Below are 13498 nucleotides of genomic sequence, written 5' to 3'. Positions count from 1 at the left end.
TTGACTATGGTATGGATCATCGTGGGACCCCCTTGTATTACACCAGACCTGGATTTGTTTTTCTTTCTAATAAATTGGTGAAAGAGGGAATGTGTTGGGGAGTGTTTTTTCAAATAAAAATGTGTTTGTTGTCTTTTTTTTTTTTTATTACTGCCTGGGTTTGTGATGTCGGGTATCTGATACACGCCTGACATCACTAACTCCAGGGCTTGATGCCAAGTGACATTACACATCTGGTATTAACCCCATATATTACCCCGTTTGCCACCGCACCAGGGCAACGGGATGAGCTGGCGCGAAGCACCAGGACTGGCACATCTAATGGATGCGCTACTTCTGGGGCGGCTGCAGCCTGCTATTTTTAGGCTGGGGAGTGTCCAATAACTGTGAACCTCCCTAGTCTGAGAATACCAGACCACAGCTGTCCGCTTTACCTTGGCTGGTGATCCAATTTCGGGGGACCCCGTGTTTTTTGTTTTAAATTAGTTAATTTAAAATAACAGTGTGGGGGGGCCTCTGTTTTGGATTACCAGCCAAGGTGAAGCTGCCAGCTGTGGTTTGCAGGCTGCAGCCGTTTGCTTTACCCTAGCTGGCTACAAAAGATAGGGGAACCGCATGTCATTTTTTTTTTATTTAATTATTTTTTGGCTAAATACAAGACTAAGCACCTTAGTGCCACATGACAGTCACAAAAGGGTGCCAGCTTAGAATATGCAGGGGGGTAGGACATTATATATGTCTTTCTTATCTATCCAGCCCTCTATTCATTCATTCATTCATCCCTCTGTCTCTATATCTATCTATCCATCTCTATATCTACTCATCTATTTATCTTTCTTGCTGCTTCCGTTTTTTTGCGGTCCGCAAAAAAACCCGGAAGGCACGCAGATGTCACACGGATGCCACTAGGATGCATCCGTGAAACAAAAAGGACAGTTTTTTGTGCCCCGCAAAAACGGAACGGTCATGTGAATGTAGCCTTAACAGCAGTCGCTGCCTGCTGCCGATCACATGTGACCGTGTGCGGGCTGTGTGTACAGGAGTTCAGCTGAGTTCAGATCAGCTGACTCAAGTGTCGGCCGATCAGGCTGGGGCCACACGGGGATTACTGCGATCCCCTCGCATTACACTCGGCTCATGCTCAGTACAGCAGAGCTGAGTGTCATGCGTGTGTCCCTGCGACTGAGGTCCGACTGTGCGAGCAGACCTCAGCTGCGGGGGCGGACCGGCACTCGAGGGGTGGGCCAGCACGGAGGAGTGGTGGGAGGGATTTCTCTCCCTCTCTCCTCCGTAGTCCACCGATGTACCGCAAGTGCAGTGCGATTTTTCTCTCACCACATACACTTGAATGGGTAAAAGAGAGAGTCTTGCATTACAGTTGTAGCATGCTGCGATTGTTTTCTTGGTCCAATTAGGGCGGAGAAAATAATTGCTCATGTGTGCTGACACACAGGCTAATATTGGTCCGAGTGGAATGCGATGTTTTATCGCACTCCACTCGCACTGTGTTTCTCGCCGTGTGGCTTAGACCTTACTTGTTCTATGTCCCCCTGCATCCATCGCAGCGTGTGCAGGCTGAAGTTCAGCTGAGTTCAGATCATCTGACTCCAGTGCTGGAGTGAACTCCGCTGACCTCACAGCCCGTACACGCTGCAATGGTTGCAGGGGGACACAGAACAAGTAATTGGCAGACACTGCAGTCATCTGATTACTTGGGATGAATTGAGCAGTAAAATGCTCTGGTGCTCGATGGGCGAAGCCCATGTCGATTTTTTTTTTTTAAAAATTCATTAAAAACAAAAAAAAAAAATCACATTGTTTGTGGGCTCCCGCTGCATTTTCTATTGCTAAGGGTAACTCAAGCAGCTACTGGCTGCTAACCCCCGCTGCTTGGTGTTACTTTCACTGGCAATAGAAATCCAGGGAAGCATTTTTTTTTTTTATAAAGGTTTTTGCCTGAAAACTTTTTTAAAAAAATGACGTGGGCTTCACCATATTTTTGTATGCTAGCCAGGTACAGCAGGCAGCTACGGGCTGCCCCCAACCCCCAGCTGCCTATTTGTACCCGGCTGGAAACCAAAAATATAGAGAAGCCCTTTTTTTTTTTTATTTCATGAAATAATTTAAAAAAAAAAAAAATGACATGGGCTTCACCGAATTTTTGAGTCCAGCCAGGTACAACTAGGCAGCTGGGGATTGGAATCCGCAGTGAAGGGTGCCCAAACTTTCTGGGCCCCCCGCTGCGAATTGCAGTCCACAGCCGCCCCAGAAAATGGCGCTTTCATAGAAGCGCCATCTTCTGGCGCTGTATCCAACTCTTCCAGTGGCCCTGGTGGCAGGTGGCAAGCTGGGTAATAAGGGGTTAATACCAGCTATGTTTTACCAGCTGGTATAAAGCCCGAGATTCTTAATGTCAGGCTAAGTTTGACCTGGCCATTAAGAATCTCCAATAAAGGGTTAAAAAAAAAAAAAAGACCACACAGAGAAAAATACTTTATTAGAAATAAATACACAGACACAGTAGGTACTCCATGTTTATTACTCCCTCTCACCCCTCCACGATGGAGAGATTTCTGTACTGACCATGCCAGGAGAGAGCGAGGGAAAAGAGGAAAAGAGAGCGAGGGAGGGGGAGGAACAGAGCGCGGGGGGGGAGGAAAAGAGAGCGCGGGGGGGGAGGAAAAGAGAGCGCGGGGGGGGGAGGAAAAGAGAGCGCGGGGGGGAGGAAAAGAGCGCGCGGGGGGGAGGAAAAGAGCACGCGGGGGGGAGGAAAAGAGCGCGGGGGGGAGGAAAAGAGAGCGCGGGGGGGAGGAAAAGAGAGCGCGGGGGGGGAGGAAAAGAGAGCGCGGGGGGGGAGGAAAAGAGAGCGCGGGGGGGGAGGAAAAGAGAGCGCGGGGGGGGAGGAAAAGAGCGCGCGGGGGGGGAGGAAAAGAGCGCGCGGGGGGGGAGGAAAAGAGCGCGCGGGGGGGGAGGAAAAGAGCGCGCGGGGGGGGAGGAAAAGAGCGCGCGGGGGGGGAGGAAAAGAGCGCGCGGGGGGGAGGAAAAGAGCGCGCGGGGGAGGAGGAAAAGAGCGCGCGGGGGAGGAGGAAAAGAGCGCGCGGGGGGGAGGAAAAGAGCGCGGGGGGGAGGAAAAGAGCGCGGGGGGGGAGGAAAAGAGCGCGGGGGGAGGAAAAGAACGCGGGGGGGAGGAAAAGAGCGCGGGGGGGGAGGAAAAGAGCGCGGGGGGGAGGAAAAGAGCGCGGGGGGGAGGAAAAGAGCGCGGGGGGGAGGAAAAGAGCGCGGGGGGGGAGGAAAAGAGCGCGGGGGGGGAGGAAAAGAGCGCGGGGGGGAGGAAAAGAGCGCGGGGGGGAGGAAAAGAGCGCGGGGGGGAGGAAAAGAGCGCGGGGGGGGAAGGAAAAGAGCGCGGGGGGGAGGAAAAGAGCGCGGGGGGAGGAAAAGAGCGCGCGGGGGAGGAAAAGAGCGCGCGGGGGGGAGGAAAAGAGCGCGCGGGGGGGAGGAAAAGAGCGCACGGGGGGGAGGAAAAGAGCGCACGGGGGGGAGGAAAAGAGCGAGTGGGGGAGGAAAAGAGAGCGAGGGGGGGAGGAAAAGAGAGCGAGGGGGAGGAAAAGAAAGCGAGGGAAAAGAGAGGGGAGAGAGGGATAAGATGGGGGCAGAGAAGAGGGGGCAGAGAAGAGGGGGAAGAGGGGAGGGGGAAGAGGGGAGGGGGAGAAGAGTGGGGGGAGAGAAGAGAGTGGGGAAAGAACGGGGGGGGGGCAGAGGTGCTCTGTCACCAACTGTCTCCACTCTATGACTTGTGGTGCAGGTGACAGAGTGCAGACAGTTGGTCCCATGCAGCAGGACAGATGGCAGAGCACAGCGGTGACATGCCTGTCAGTGTCTTGCTGCTGGGAGGAGCAGATGATCACACTGCCCGACACCGGCCGCTCTCCTGACATCGCAGCAAAGCGGGCGGGTGGACAGTGTGAGCACATACTTACGTGCAGGGGGGGATTCAGCTGAATAACCCCCCCCCCCCCCCCCTGTACTGCACACTGGCGCCCCGTGCCTCACCATCTGCAGGACGGCCGGCTCCACACTGACGTCCTCCGGCTCCTCCCCTCGATGCTGGGCTGTGATGTGCGGTAGTTACCGCCCACAGCCCTGTCAGTCAATCTGAGTGGTGCCAGCCTCCTCTGACGTACCCGTCTTGTTTGAGAGCCCGGAAATGCCGGGACGTCAGAGGATGCTGGCGGCCACAGCTCCAGGGGGTCATGTGACCGGCACTGAGCGTGCAGGATAGCGCCGCTCAGTGCCAGAACTGGAAACAGAAGCCAAAGGAGAAAACGCCTAGAAAGGTAAGTAGAACTCCTACAGAAAATAAAAAAAATGGGTGAACCACCCCTTTAACCCATCTTTTCAACCTAACATCTGGAACCTTCCCTTCTGCCTTTAAACACGCAACAGTCACACCCATCCTAAAGAAACCTTCCCTCGATCCAACCTCTACCACCAGCTATCGCCCCATATCACTACTCCCGTTCGCCTCAAAACTCCTCGAACAGCACGTCCATGCTGAACTTTCCTCCCACCTCTCATCTAACTCTCTTTGATGTGGACGGAAGCCAGACTGTAGGTTGTCATTCTACTGAAACTGCCCTGATTAAAATCACAAACGACTTACTGCCAAAGCTAACAATCACTTCTCTATACTCCTACTTCTAGACCTGTCCTCAGCCTTTGACACTGTCGACAACTCGAATCGATTACAAATACTCTCTTCTCTTGGTGTCAGAGATCTTGCCCTCTCTTGGATCTCTTCGTACCTTTCCAATCGCACTTTTAGTGTCTCCCACACAACCTCTTCATCCCACCCTCTCTCTGTTGGCGTCTCTCAAGGCTCAGTCCTGGGACCCTTACTTTTTTTCCATTTATACATTTGGCCTGGGACAACTCAAAGTCCCATAGTTTCCAGTACCACCTATATGCCAATGACACTCAGATCTACCTCTGTAGTCCAGATGTCACATCTCTGCTGTCCAGAATCCCAGTGTCTATTGGCTACATCCTCCTCTCGCTTCCTAAAGCTCAATGGGGCCAAAACTGAACTAATCATATTTCCTCCATCTCATCTCAACTTCACTCTCTACCTGATCTATTACAATAAATAACATCATGCTCTCCCCAGTATCCAAAGTTCGGTGTCTTGGAGTGACTCTCGACTCTGCCTTGTCCTTCACACCACACATCTAATCCCTCACCACCTCCTGCCGTCTTCAACTCAAAAACATTTCTAGAATTTGTACCTTCCTCAATTCGCAATCTACAAAAATGCTAGTGGATGCCCTCAATCTCCCGCCTGGATTACTGCAACATCCTCCTCTGTGGCCTCCCTGCTAACCATATTGCCCCTCTCCAGTCCATCCTTATTTCTGCTGCCCAACTGATCCACCTCTCTCCTCAATACCACCCAGCTTCTCCCATCTGCAAATCCCTCCATTGGCTCCCAATCTTCCACCGTATCCAATTCAAACTAACATTGACCTACAAAGCCATCGATAATCTGTCTCTTCCGTATATCTCTGAACTAATCTCCCGTCCTCCCAAGATCTCCTTCTCTCTTCCTCTCTCATTTGCTCCTCATGCAACCGCCTCCAAGACTTCCCCCCCGTGCAGACCTTGTCTTCTGGAATTTTCTGCCTCACCACGTCAGATTATCTGCTAACCTTGCAAGCTTCAAACGAAATTTGAAAACTCAACTGTTCAGGAATGCCTATAATCTTCAATGACCGCACTGCTTCATCACCACCACAGCTACTGCCTCACTACCGTGCGGAGCCGCCACCCAACCAACACCCCACCTATCGTCTCCTCCCCAAAATCCTATAGAATGTAAGCTCGCAAGGGCAGGGTCCTCTTCCCTCTGTACCAGTCTGTCTATTGTAACTTGGATATGTATTCTGTATGTAACCCCTTCTCATGTACAGCACCGTGGAACTAATGGTGCTCTATAAATAAATGATAATAGAGCCTTGTTCTGGCGCTCCATAGGGTTATGCAGAATGCAGCGTGACCTGTAGTCTGCAAAAGGGTGATGTTACTGAGTAGAAGGGAGCTGGACACCAGGGATAACACATCCAGACTACATTACACACACTTAATGAATAATAAAAAAAAAAAACTTCTGGGTGTGGTTGCTCACATATAGCTAAAGAAGCACTCCGATTAAGAGTAGTGGTAAGCAGCTGAGACTGGCAAATAGTAATGGTGCACTGTGCAGACCTCTCTGGAAGCCTCATACCAGGAGAATGGGGGGGTCTTGTCACCTGTTTTGCACAGAGAGCAGTATGTGAATTAGACTCGTGGCCTTTGTGTCGGTAGCTCGCTTCACTGTAGCTTATGGGAGTTCAGAATCATTAGGTAGCAAAAAAAAAAAATACAAACCCCCCCACAGAAACATGATCTATTGTAGAGCTATGTGCATGCTTGACCTCTTCTTCTTTAGGGTTCATCTTTAAACTATTGGAACGCTTGGTCCACTCTCGTTTAATCCACTGTCAGATAAATCTCTCCTTGAACCTCTACAATCCGATTTCTGCTCCTTGCAGTTCCTCATTACTATGCTCCGCTCTATCAGACTCAAGGACACAGTTCTTTCTTGGTTCTCCTTACACCTCTCTGACCGCTCATTCACTATCTTTTGCCAGCTCTTCTTCCCCTTACGGTCAGGGTTCCTCAGGGTTCAGTCCTAGGCCCCCAACTTTTCTCTCTATACACTTCCCCTATTGGACAAACGATCAGCAGATTTGGTTTCCAGTACCATCTCTATGCTGATGACACCCAACTGTACATATATCCTGACATCACCCTGCATTACTACAAAATACTTCCGATTGTCTGCCCGCCATATCCAACATCATGTCCTCCCTCTATCTAAAACTGAACCTGTCAAAAACTGAACGCATGTTTCCTCCGTCCCCCAACCTTCTAAAACCCAATATTGCCATTTCTGTGCGTGGTTCTGCCATTACTTGGGGTTATATTTGACTCGGATCTCTCCTTCACTCCCCATATTCGTTCATTCGCTCATTCATGTTAATTCCACCTTAAAAACATCTCTAGAATTCGTCCTTTTCTTACCGTTGACTCTGCAAAAACTCTTACTGTCGCTCTTATTCATTCTCGCCTGGATTATTGTAATTCTTTGCTAATTAGTCGCCCTGTTACTAATCTCTCCCCTCTCCAATACATTCTGAATGCCGCAGCCAGGATCATTTTCCTCTCCAATCGCTTCACTGATGCCTCTACTCTGTGCCAGGTAATTGCACTAGTTGCCTATCCGCTACAGAATCCAATATAAAACTCAATCTCACTCACAAAGCCCTCCACAGATCTGCACCACCCTACATCTCCTCCCTTATCTCTGTCTATCACCCTACCCATGCCCTCCACTCTGCTAATGACCTAAGACTGACATCTTTAACAATTCGAACCTCCTATTCCAGTATCAAGATTTCTCACAAGCTGCACCTATGCTCTGGAACAAACTACCATGAACAATCCGATTAATTCCCAACATCCACACCTTTAGGCGGGCCCTAAAAACGCATTTCTTTAGACTAGCCTATCACCTCACCTCCCGGATCTAAATCTAGTCCCATTCTGCCCTTCATAAAATTTACTTCCAATTCTTGTCCCCTTGTCAGGTACTTTTTTTTTTTTTACACTCTGTACCTGTATAAATTCTGGCTGGCAACCGGTTCACGCAGCTGGTTTTGAATCCCCTATTAAAATCGATGGCTGGACTATATATAACAAGCTTTTCTCTTGCCCCCCCCCTCCCTCATTCACCTTTTGTGCCTCCCCTATTTCCTCATAGACTGTAAGGCTATGTGCCCATGGACTATGTACCCGCGGATTTTGCCAAGGAAATCTGCGGCTTTATCTGGATTTTCGCAGGTTTTAGCAAGTACAGACACTTCCTATGGGACATGGGGAGTGTCTATGTCCATGCTGCGGTATGTGCGGCTGCGGAATATGCTGCGAATGTCCCGCAGCCGCACGTAACTGCATGTCAATTATTCCTGCGGAAATAGCTATGGAATTCCTGGCCCTCCACTATGAAGAGAGGGCGGGACTTCTGCAGGTAAGTCGCATGAATGTCCGCAGGTTTACCGGAGATATTTCACTGGAATCCCGCAGCAATGGATAGCTGCGGATTCCGGGGAGCTGCTGCAGGAAACCTGCGGATATATCCGGGGGTACATTGTCCCGTGGGCACATAGCCTTAGGGATGTTTTTAAATAAGCCATGAATCCTACCTGCCCTTTAAATTTGTAGGCTTTGTGATCAATGCAGTATTGTACCTATAACAACAACAAGAAAAAAAAAAACCCAAAAAAACAAAAAACACAACCGACACCAATCTATATACTTGAATATTTATTTGTACTTATACACATGTGCTGTGTCTTACAGTATGTATGATACATAGGAAGATCCAGGGGATGCATTAACAATAAAACTGTTTACCTGAACAATAGTGCAGTAGAAAAAGATGCAAAAAAACACATTGCAAACATCTCCCTTTGATGAATAAAAGGGACACATTAGATTTTATTATTTTTATCAGAAATTAGAATTCACATTATAATCTCAAAGGAGAAAACTTAGTGGTTCTTGGGATAAAGCTGAAAGACGAAGACCATTAGAAGGACAATCATTCGGAATCTTCACAATATGATTGTGAACATAGTAGTATAGTCATTTTGCACATTGTGTTAAAAAAAAAAAAAAAAAAAAAAGTAAAAAATATGGACACTTTATTAGGACATCATAGCCAACTATCAGGGCAGTAGGGCTCTTAACGGATAAAGAACTGTGGCAGATTCATCCCCCAAATAGCACAACTAGACCACTATGAAATAAAGCTATGGCAACAAACATGGCATTTTGTAACCATGTTTAGAATCATTTCTCCCCCTCCAGCACTGACAAATATATCATGCTTGTGAATATCTTGCCCTACACTTACTACACAAAAAATGAGAACATTTGCAGTCCATTGGCAGGTAGGCCTGCGTGTAAAGATAGAGAAAAAACAACTGTGCTTGGCACAACATACTATTGGCAGTCTAGCATACTAGTAAAGGACTGGGATATGACACCAATGTATGATCCAAGCTGATTGAAACTCTTGCAGCAACAGGAAAGAGATGTGTGGAGCCAAAAGTGATGTGACCCTCCCCAAAGCTGCTGCCAATTTGGTGGCAAAAAGATATGACCTCCCTCTGACTGTCCGAATTTAGTAAAAATGTAAAGAGGATAACTAAACAGATGAATGCCATTAATGCATATGTTTATTTGAAATATTGCTCTACAGGAATTTAACCAAACTATAGCAGGTTATACACATTAAATAAACATTGGCAGTTTTAGGTCTGTCGGCAATCCATAGGTTTATAAATAAGTATCGGATATGATTGATTTTAAACATGCCAGCATGCTGCCATTGTCAGCGAGAGCCATGTCACTCGCACCCATACAAGTCTATGGCTGCGAGAAAAACATCGAACTACACTCTGATAATCACATCAGCTGACAATGGAAGCGATGCGTAGATTAATCCCTTCCTCTCCTCCGCAGCTGTGATCCGATTGCAGGATCGGATCACAGTAGCATGACCCTCGGCTCACGCAGCACAGCGGGAGCAGAGGGTTATTAGCATATCGCATCTGATGCACTCACATCGGATGCCATACCATCATGTGAATCCAACCTTATAAGTTAAGTGCACATTCATTAACAAAACGCTGAGGTTTAAACTTTCTGTTCATACATTTCAGTATCTGGTAAATATAGAATATTCCTCATTTTTTCCTAGGGCAAACATTTCCTAGCCTTAGTACGAGTTTAATACATGTCATGTTAATTTTTTCCATGTAAAAGTTATAAATTATTTAATATACGGGACATATACTAATATATAGGTAAAGAATTCTAATGTATAAAAAGGAATAGATATTCTTTTACGTCCAGCCAATATTTACTTACAATATCTATTCAATTCTGTACACTGAAATGGAGTGAACAAATACTATACATTAAAATTATTTAGAAGGGTTGTCTCATGAAGACTGCCTAATCGTTAAAGAGAAAAATAAAAGCCAGGGGTCCTTCAGTTCTCACCAGGGAAGGCTTCATCCATCCATTGGATGGAGCTGGACAAACACCCTCCTTTTTCCAATGTTGAATCCGGCCACACAGGTCATGATAGAGAAATGTAGCATTATATGGCCCCAATTTAAATGAATGGATACATATGAGGAACCCTTGGTCACTAGTACAGAAGCAGCTTTAAATGTTCAGCTCTCTGCTCGTTGATGCAGTTAGAATCCCAAACAGGACATATGTATGGATGGGGGTTGTCTTCACGAGTCAACCACTTATAATATGGCATCAACTAAACGTGAAAAATGGACCTTTCTTAATAAAATGTAAATTTTTAAATGGGCAAAGTACAGAGAAGTGCTACAGGCTGCTGGACTAAAAAGTACATCACTTTGTATTTTAAAATGACCTAGTTGGCATACATCAAAAGTCGCCAAAACAAAAAAAGGGTATTGTAAAAGAAGACTTTTACACAGAATAAAAAATATATTTAGTTAACTAAACAGGTAAAAGATGTTTCAAATATTTCCAATATAAAATAGTCAAGCAGGCCTCCAAAGTTATGAAAAAAAAATATGATCACCTGAGGTCTTGTATCCTGTCCTGGAAAATTAAAGCACCAGGGAATAGGTTTTATTCTGCTCCTTAAAAACTCTTAACTAACTACTAGTCTGGGATTTAAAGGGAACCTATCATGTCGTTTTTTTATATTAAATAGCCCTAATGTATTTTAAAATTATGTAATGTGTATCACTAACATGGTTTAAATAAAATAAAAGGAAAAAAAAATCCATATATAAAAAAAAACAAAAACGAAAAACCCCCACAAACAAAAAAACGACATTATATACTTAGGTTTTGGTCATAGGTGCGGAGCTTTTGCTGGGATCAGTCACACGTTCAGACATGATTATTTTTTAACCTAATTATGCCACCAGCATTGTAACTGATTACACCACAGATCCTTCAATATCAGTTCTCTGCTGACCTCCGCCCATTATGGTCACATGATCACGACATCAGCACAGGACCTGCAGAACCACTTCTAATCTGCCGATTACCACAGGTCTTTCAATATTTCTCTGCTGAGCTCCACCCAATACGGTCACATGATCGTGAAATCAGCACAGGTCCTTCACCACCATTTCTCCAATGTTGAGCTCCGAAGCTCAGCACTGGGGAAGTGGTGGTGAAGGACCTGTGCTGATTTCACGGTCATGTGACCGTAACGGGCGGAGGTCAGCAGAGAAGTAATGTTGAAGGACCTGTGGTGTAATCAATTACAATACTGGGGGCATGACCAAGTTAAAAAGAATCATGCCTGAACTTGAGTGACAGTGACTGATCCCAGCAAAAGTTCCACCCCAATGACTGAAACCTCTTATTTGCTGCATTCACCTAAGCAGATAAAGTTTTTTTTTTTTTATTATATATTTTTTAAGACAAATACATGGATTTTTGTTTTAAACCCATGTTAGTGACACATATTGCATCATTTAAAATACAAATCAGGGGCGGTTATTTATATTTATATAATATATATATACATATATATACACATACATACATACATACATACATACATACATACATACATACATACATACACACACATACATACATATACACACACATACATATACACACACACACACACACACACACACACACACACACACACACACACACACACACACACACTACATGACAGGTTCCCTTTTACAACGATGTATCAACCATATTTTTTACTAATAAGCAGATACTGATTTTTTTTCCCCCTCGTCTATTATCCATCAGCCATTTTTACTAAGCTGTTAACAGTACTCCAACGTATGCTTTTACAGCGGTTACTTGGACAATAAGAATCTGCAACTGCTGATGTTCATTGACTTCGATAGGAGTTTTCTAGGCATGCTCTGTGACCTGTGCAGAGCTCACTGCAGAGAGAAAGAGGTGGTGAGCTGTGACCATCAGCTATTTTGAATATTGTAATCTGGTGTTATCTGTATACAGACATTCCCCTTCTTTGTAATCCGGTTTGGGATTGTTTTTTATAGAAATAAACAAACATAACAAAAGAAATAATAAATCACTCACTTTTTTTAAAAATATTTTAAGATAAAATCTTGATTTAAACAATATAGATTATTTTCTGATAACACTTTTGCCTTTAAGGGTTTAGCAGGTGGGAAAATTGCTGATATGTGCATTGTCCTCGAAGTGTGCACTTTATTTCCCATTGTCAAAAACATCCAACATATATGCATGACATTTTCATAGAACATTTGGGATATATCTTACAGGGATGCAGCTTTAGCTTTGCTGACAATGGTAATCAATACCAGATAAATGCCCTTGCACACATCAGATTTATGCAGGGTATACACACTAAATGTGGTGTGAAACAGCCTTTGACTGATCAGTCTACATGGCATAATGGTGAAGAGTGTATGGTTAGCTCCTTGTGTGCAGGGACTGGGAAATATTGCTTCTCGATGATTTCTTTGTCCTTTACCTGCTGTAAATCTCCATTACTCTAATCACATACCTTCGATTTAGAAAGCTTTCATTGCAATTTTCTTATATTGTTTGTTGTGGAGAGCAGACTCTGTCATGTCTGACAATAACAGAGCCATTACACAGCGCACAGCTCTCGGTCAGTTATTTTTATTACTGATAATTTGTATAGAAGATAAATGTAGGGAATCAGAACACAAGTGACCTTGCATCTTGTAGTCAGTACTTGTATGCCATCACGGAGAACTGTCGGGAGTGAGTGACTGACCAGAAGTTACGCCGGCTCTGTAGAGACTGAAAACCATTTTTTATTCTCCATTTGTCGCGACGAATTTTGATCTTTTTCTCCTGAAAAAAAAATGGATACATAAGCAAGACTGACATCTTTTCCGATTACTTTTTCCTTGTATATAAAAAATATGCTTACTTAGCGGTGAGAGTTAAAGGGCTGACCTTATATATTATACGAGGCATATGGCTAGGTTTTTGTTTTTTTTTAACAGACCTTCTAGGGGAGTTGTACTATAAACTGTAATACATCAATATTGTATTATATTCTGTGTTTCCCCGACAGTAAGACACCCCCGATAGTAAGACGTAGTGGGGGTTTTGGGGGGGGTCGGCTAATGTAAGACGTACCCCGAAAGTAAGACGTAGTAAAAAATTTTTTTTTTTCTTCTTTACAGTACAGTTACAGCGGCCGAGCGCTCAGCTGAGCGCCCTGACATTTCGGCGGCCGAGCGCTCAGCTGAGAGCTGACACATGCCGGCGGTCTGGCGCTCAGCTGAACGCCCTGACATGCCGGCGGCTGAGCGCTCAGCTGAGTGCCCTGACA

At 45.5% G+C, this 13498-nt stretch overlaps 1 protein-coding gene across 2 annotated transcripts in view; it reads right to left on the bottom strand.

Annotated features, from left to right (window-relative positions):
* Positions 1 to 11368: 11368 nt before the first annotated feature.
* USP36 (ubiquitin specific peptidase 36) overlaps positions 11369 to 13498 on the bottom strand; it is a 164509-nt gene continuing 162379 nt past the window's right edge. For both annotated transcript variants that reach the window (XM_075349682.1, XM_075349683.1), the window contains exon 19: positions 11369 to 13011. In XM_075349682.1, the coding sequence (XP_075205797.1) occupies positions 12883 to 13011 (129 nt within the window). In that variant the 3' untranslated portion in view covers positions 11369 to 12882. The remainder of the gene's footprint in view (positions 13012 to 13498) is intronic.

This window comes from Anomaloglossus baeobatrachus, chromosome 5 (assembly GCF_048569485.1).
Source record: "Anomaloglossus baeobatrachus isolate aAnoBae1 chromosome 5, aAnoBae1.hap1, whole genome shotgun sequence".
Classification (NCBI taxonomy): Eukaryota; Metazoa; Chordata; class Amphibia; order Anura; family Aromobatidae; genus Anomaloglossus; species Anomaloglossus baeobatrachus.
Note: the sequence above shows the minus strand (reverse complement) of the source record. Positions and strands in the feature narration are given on the sequence as shown.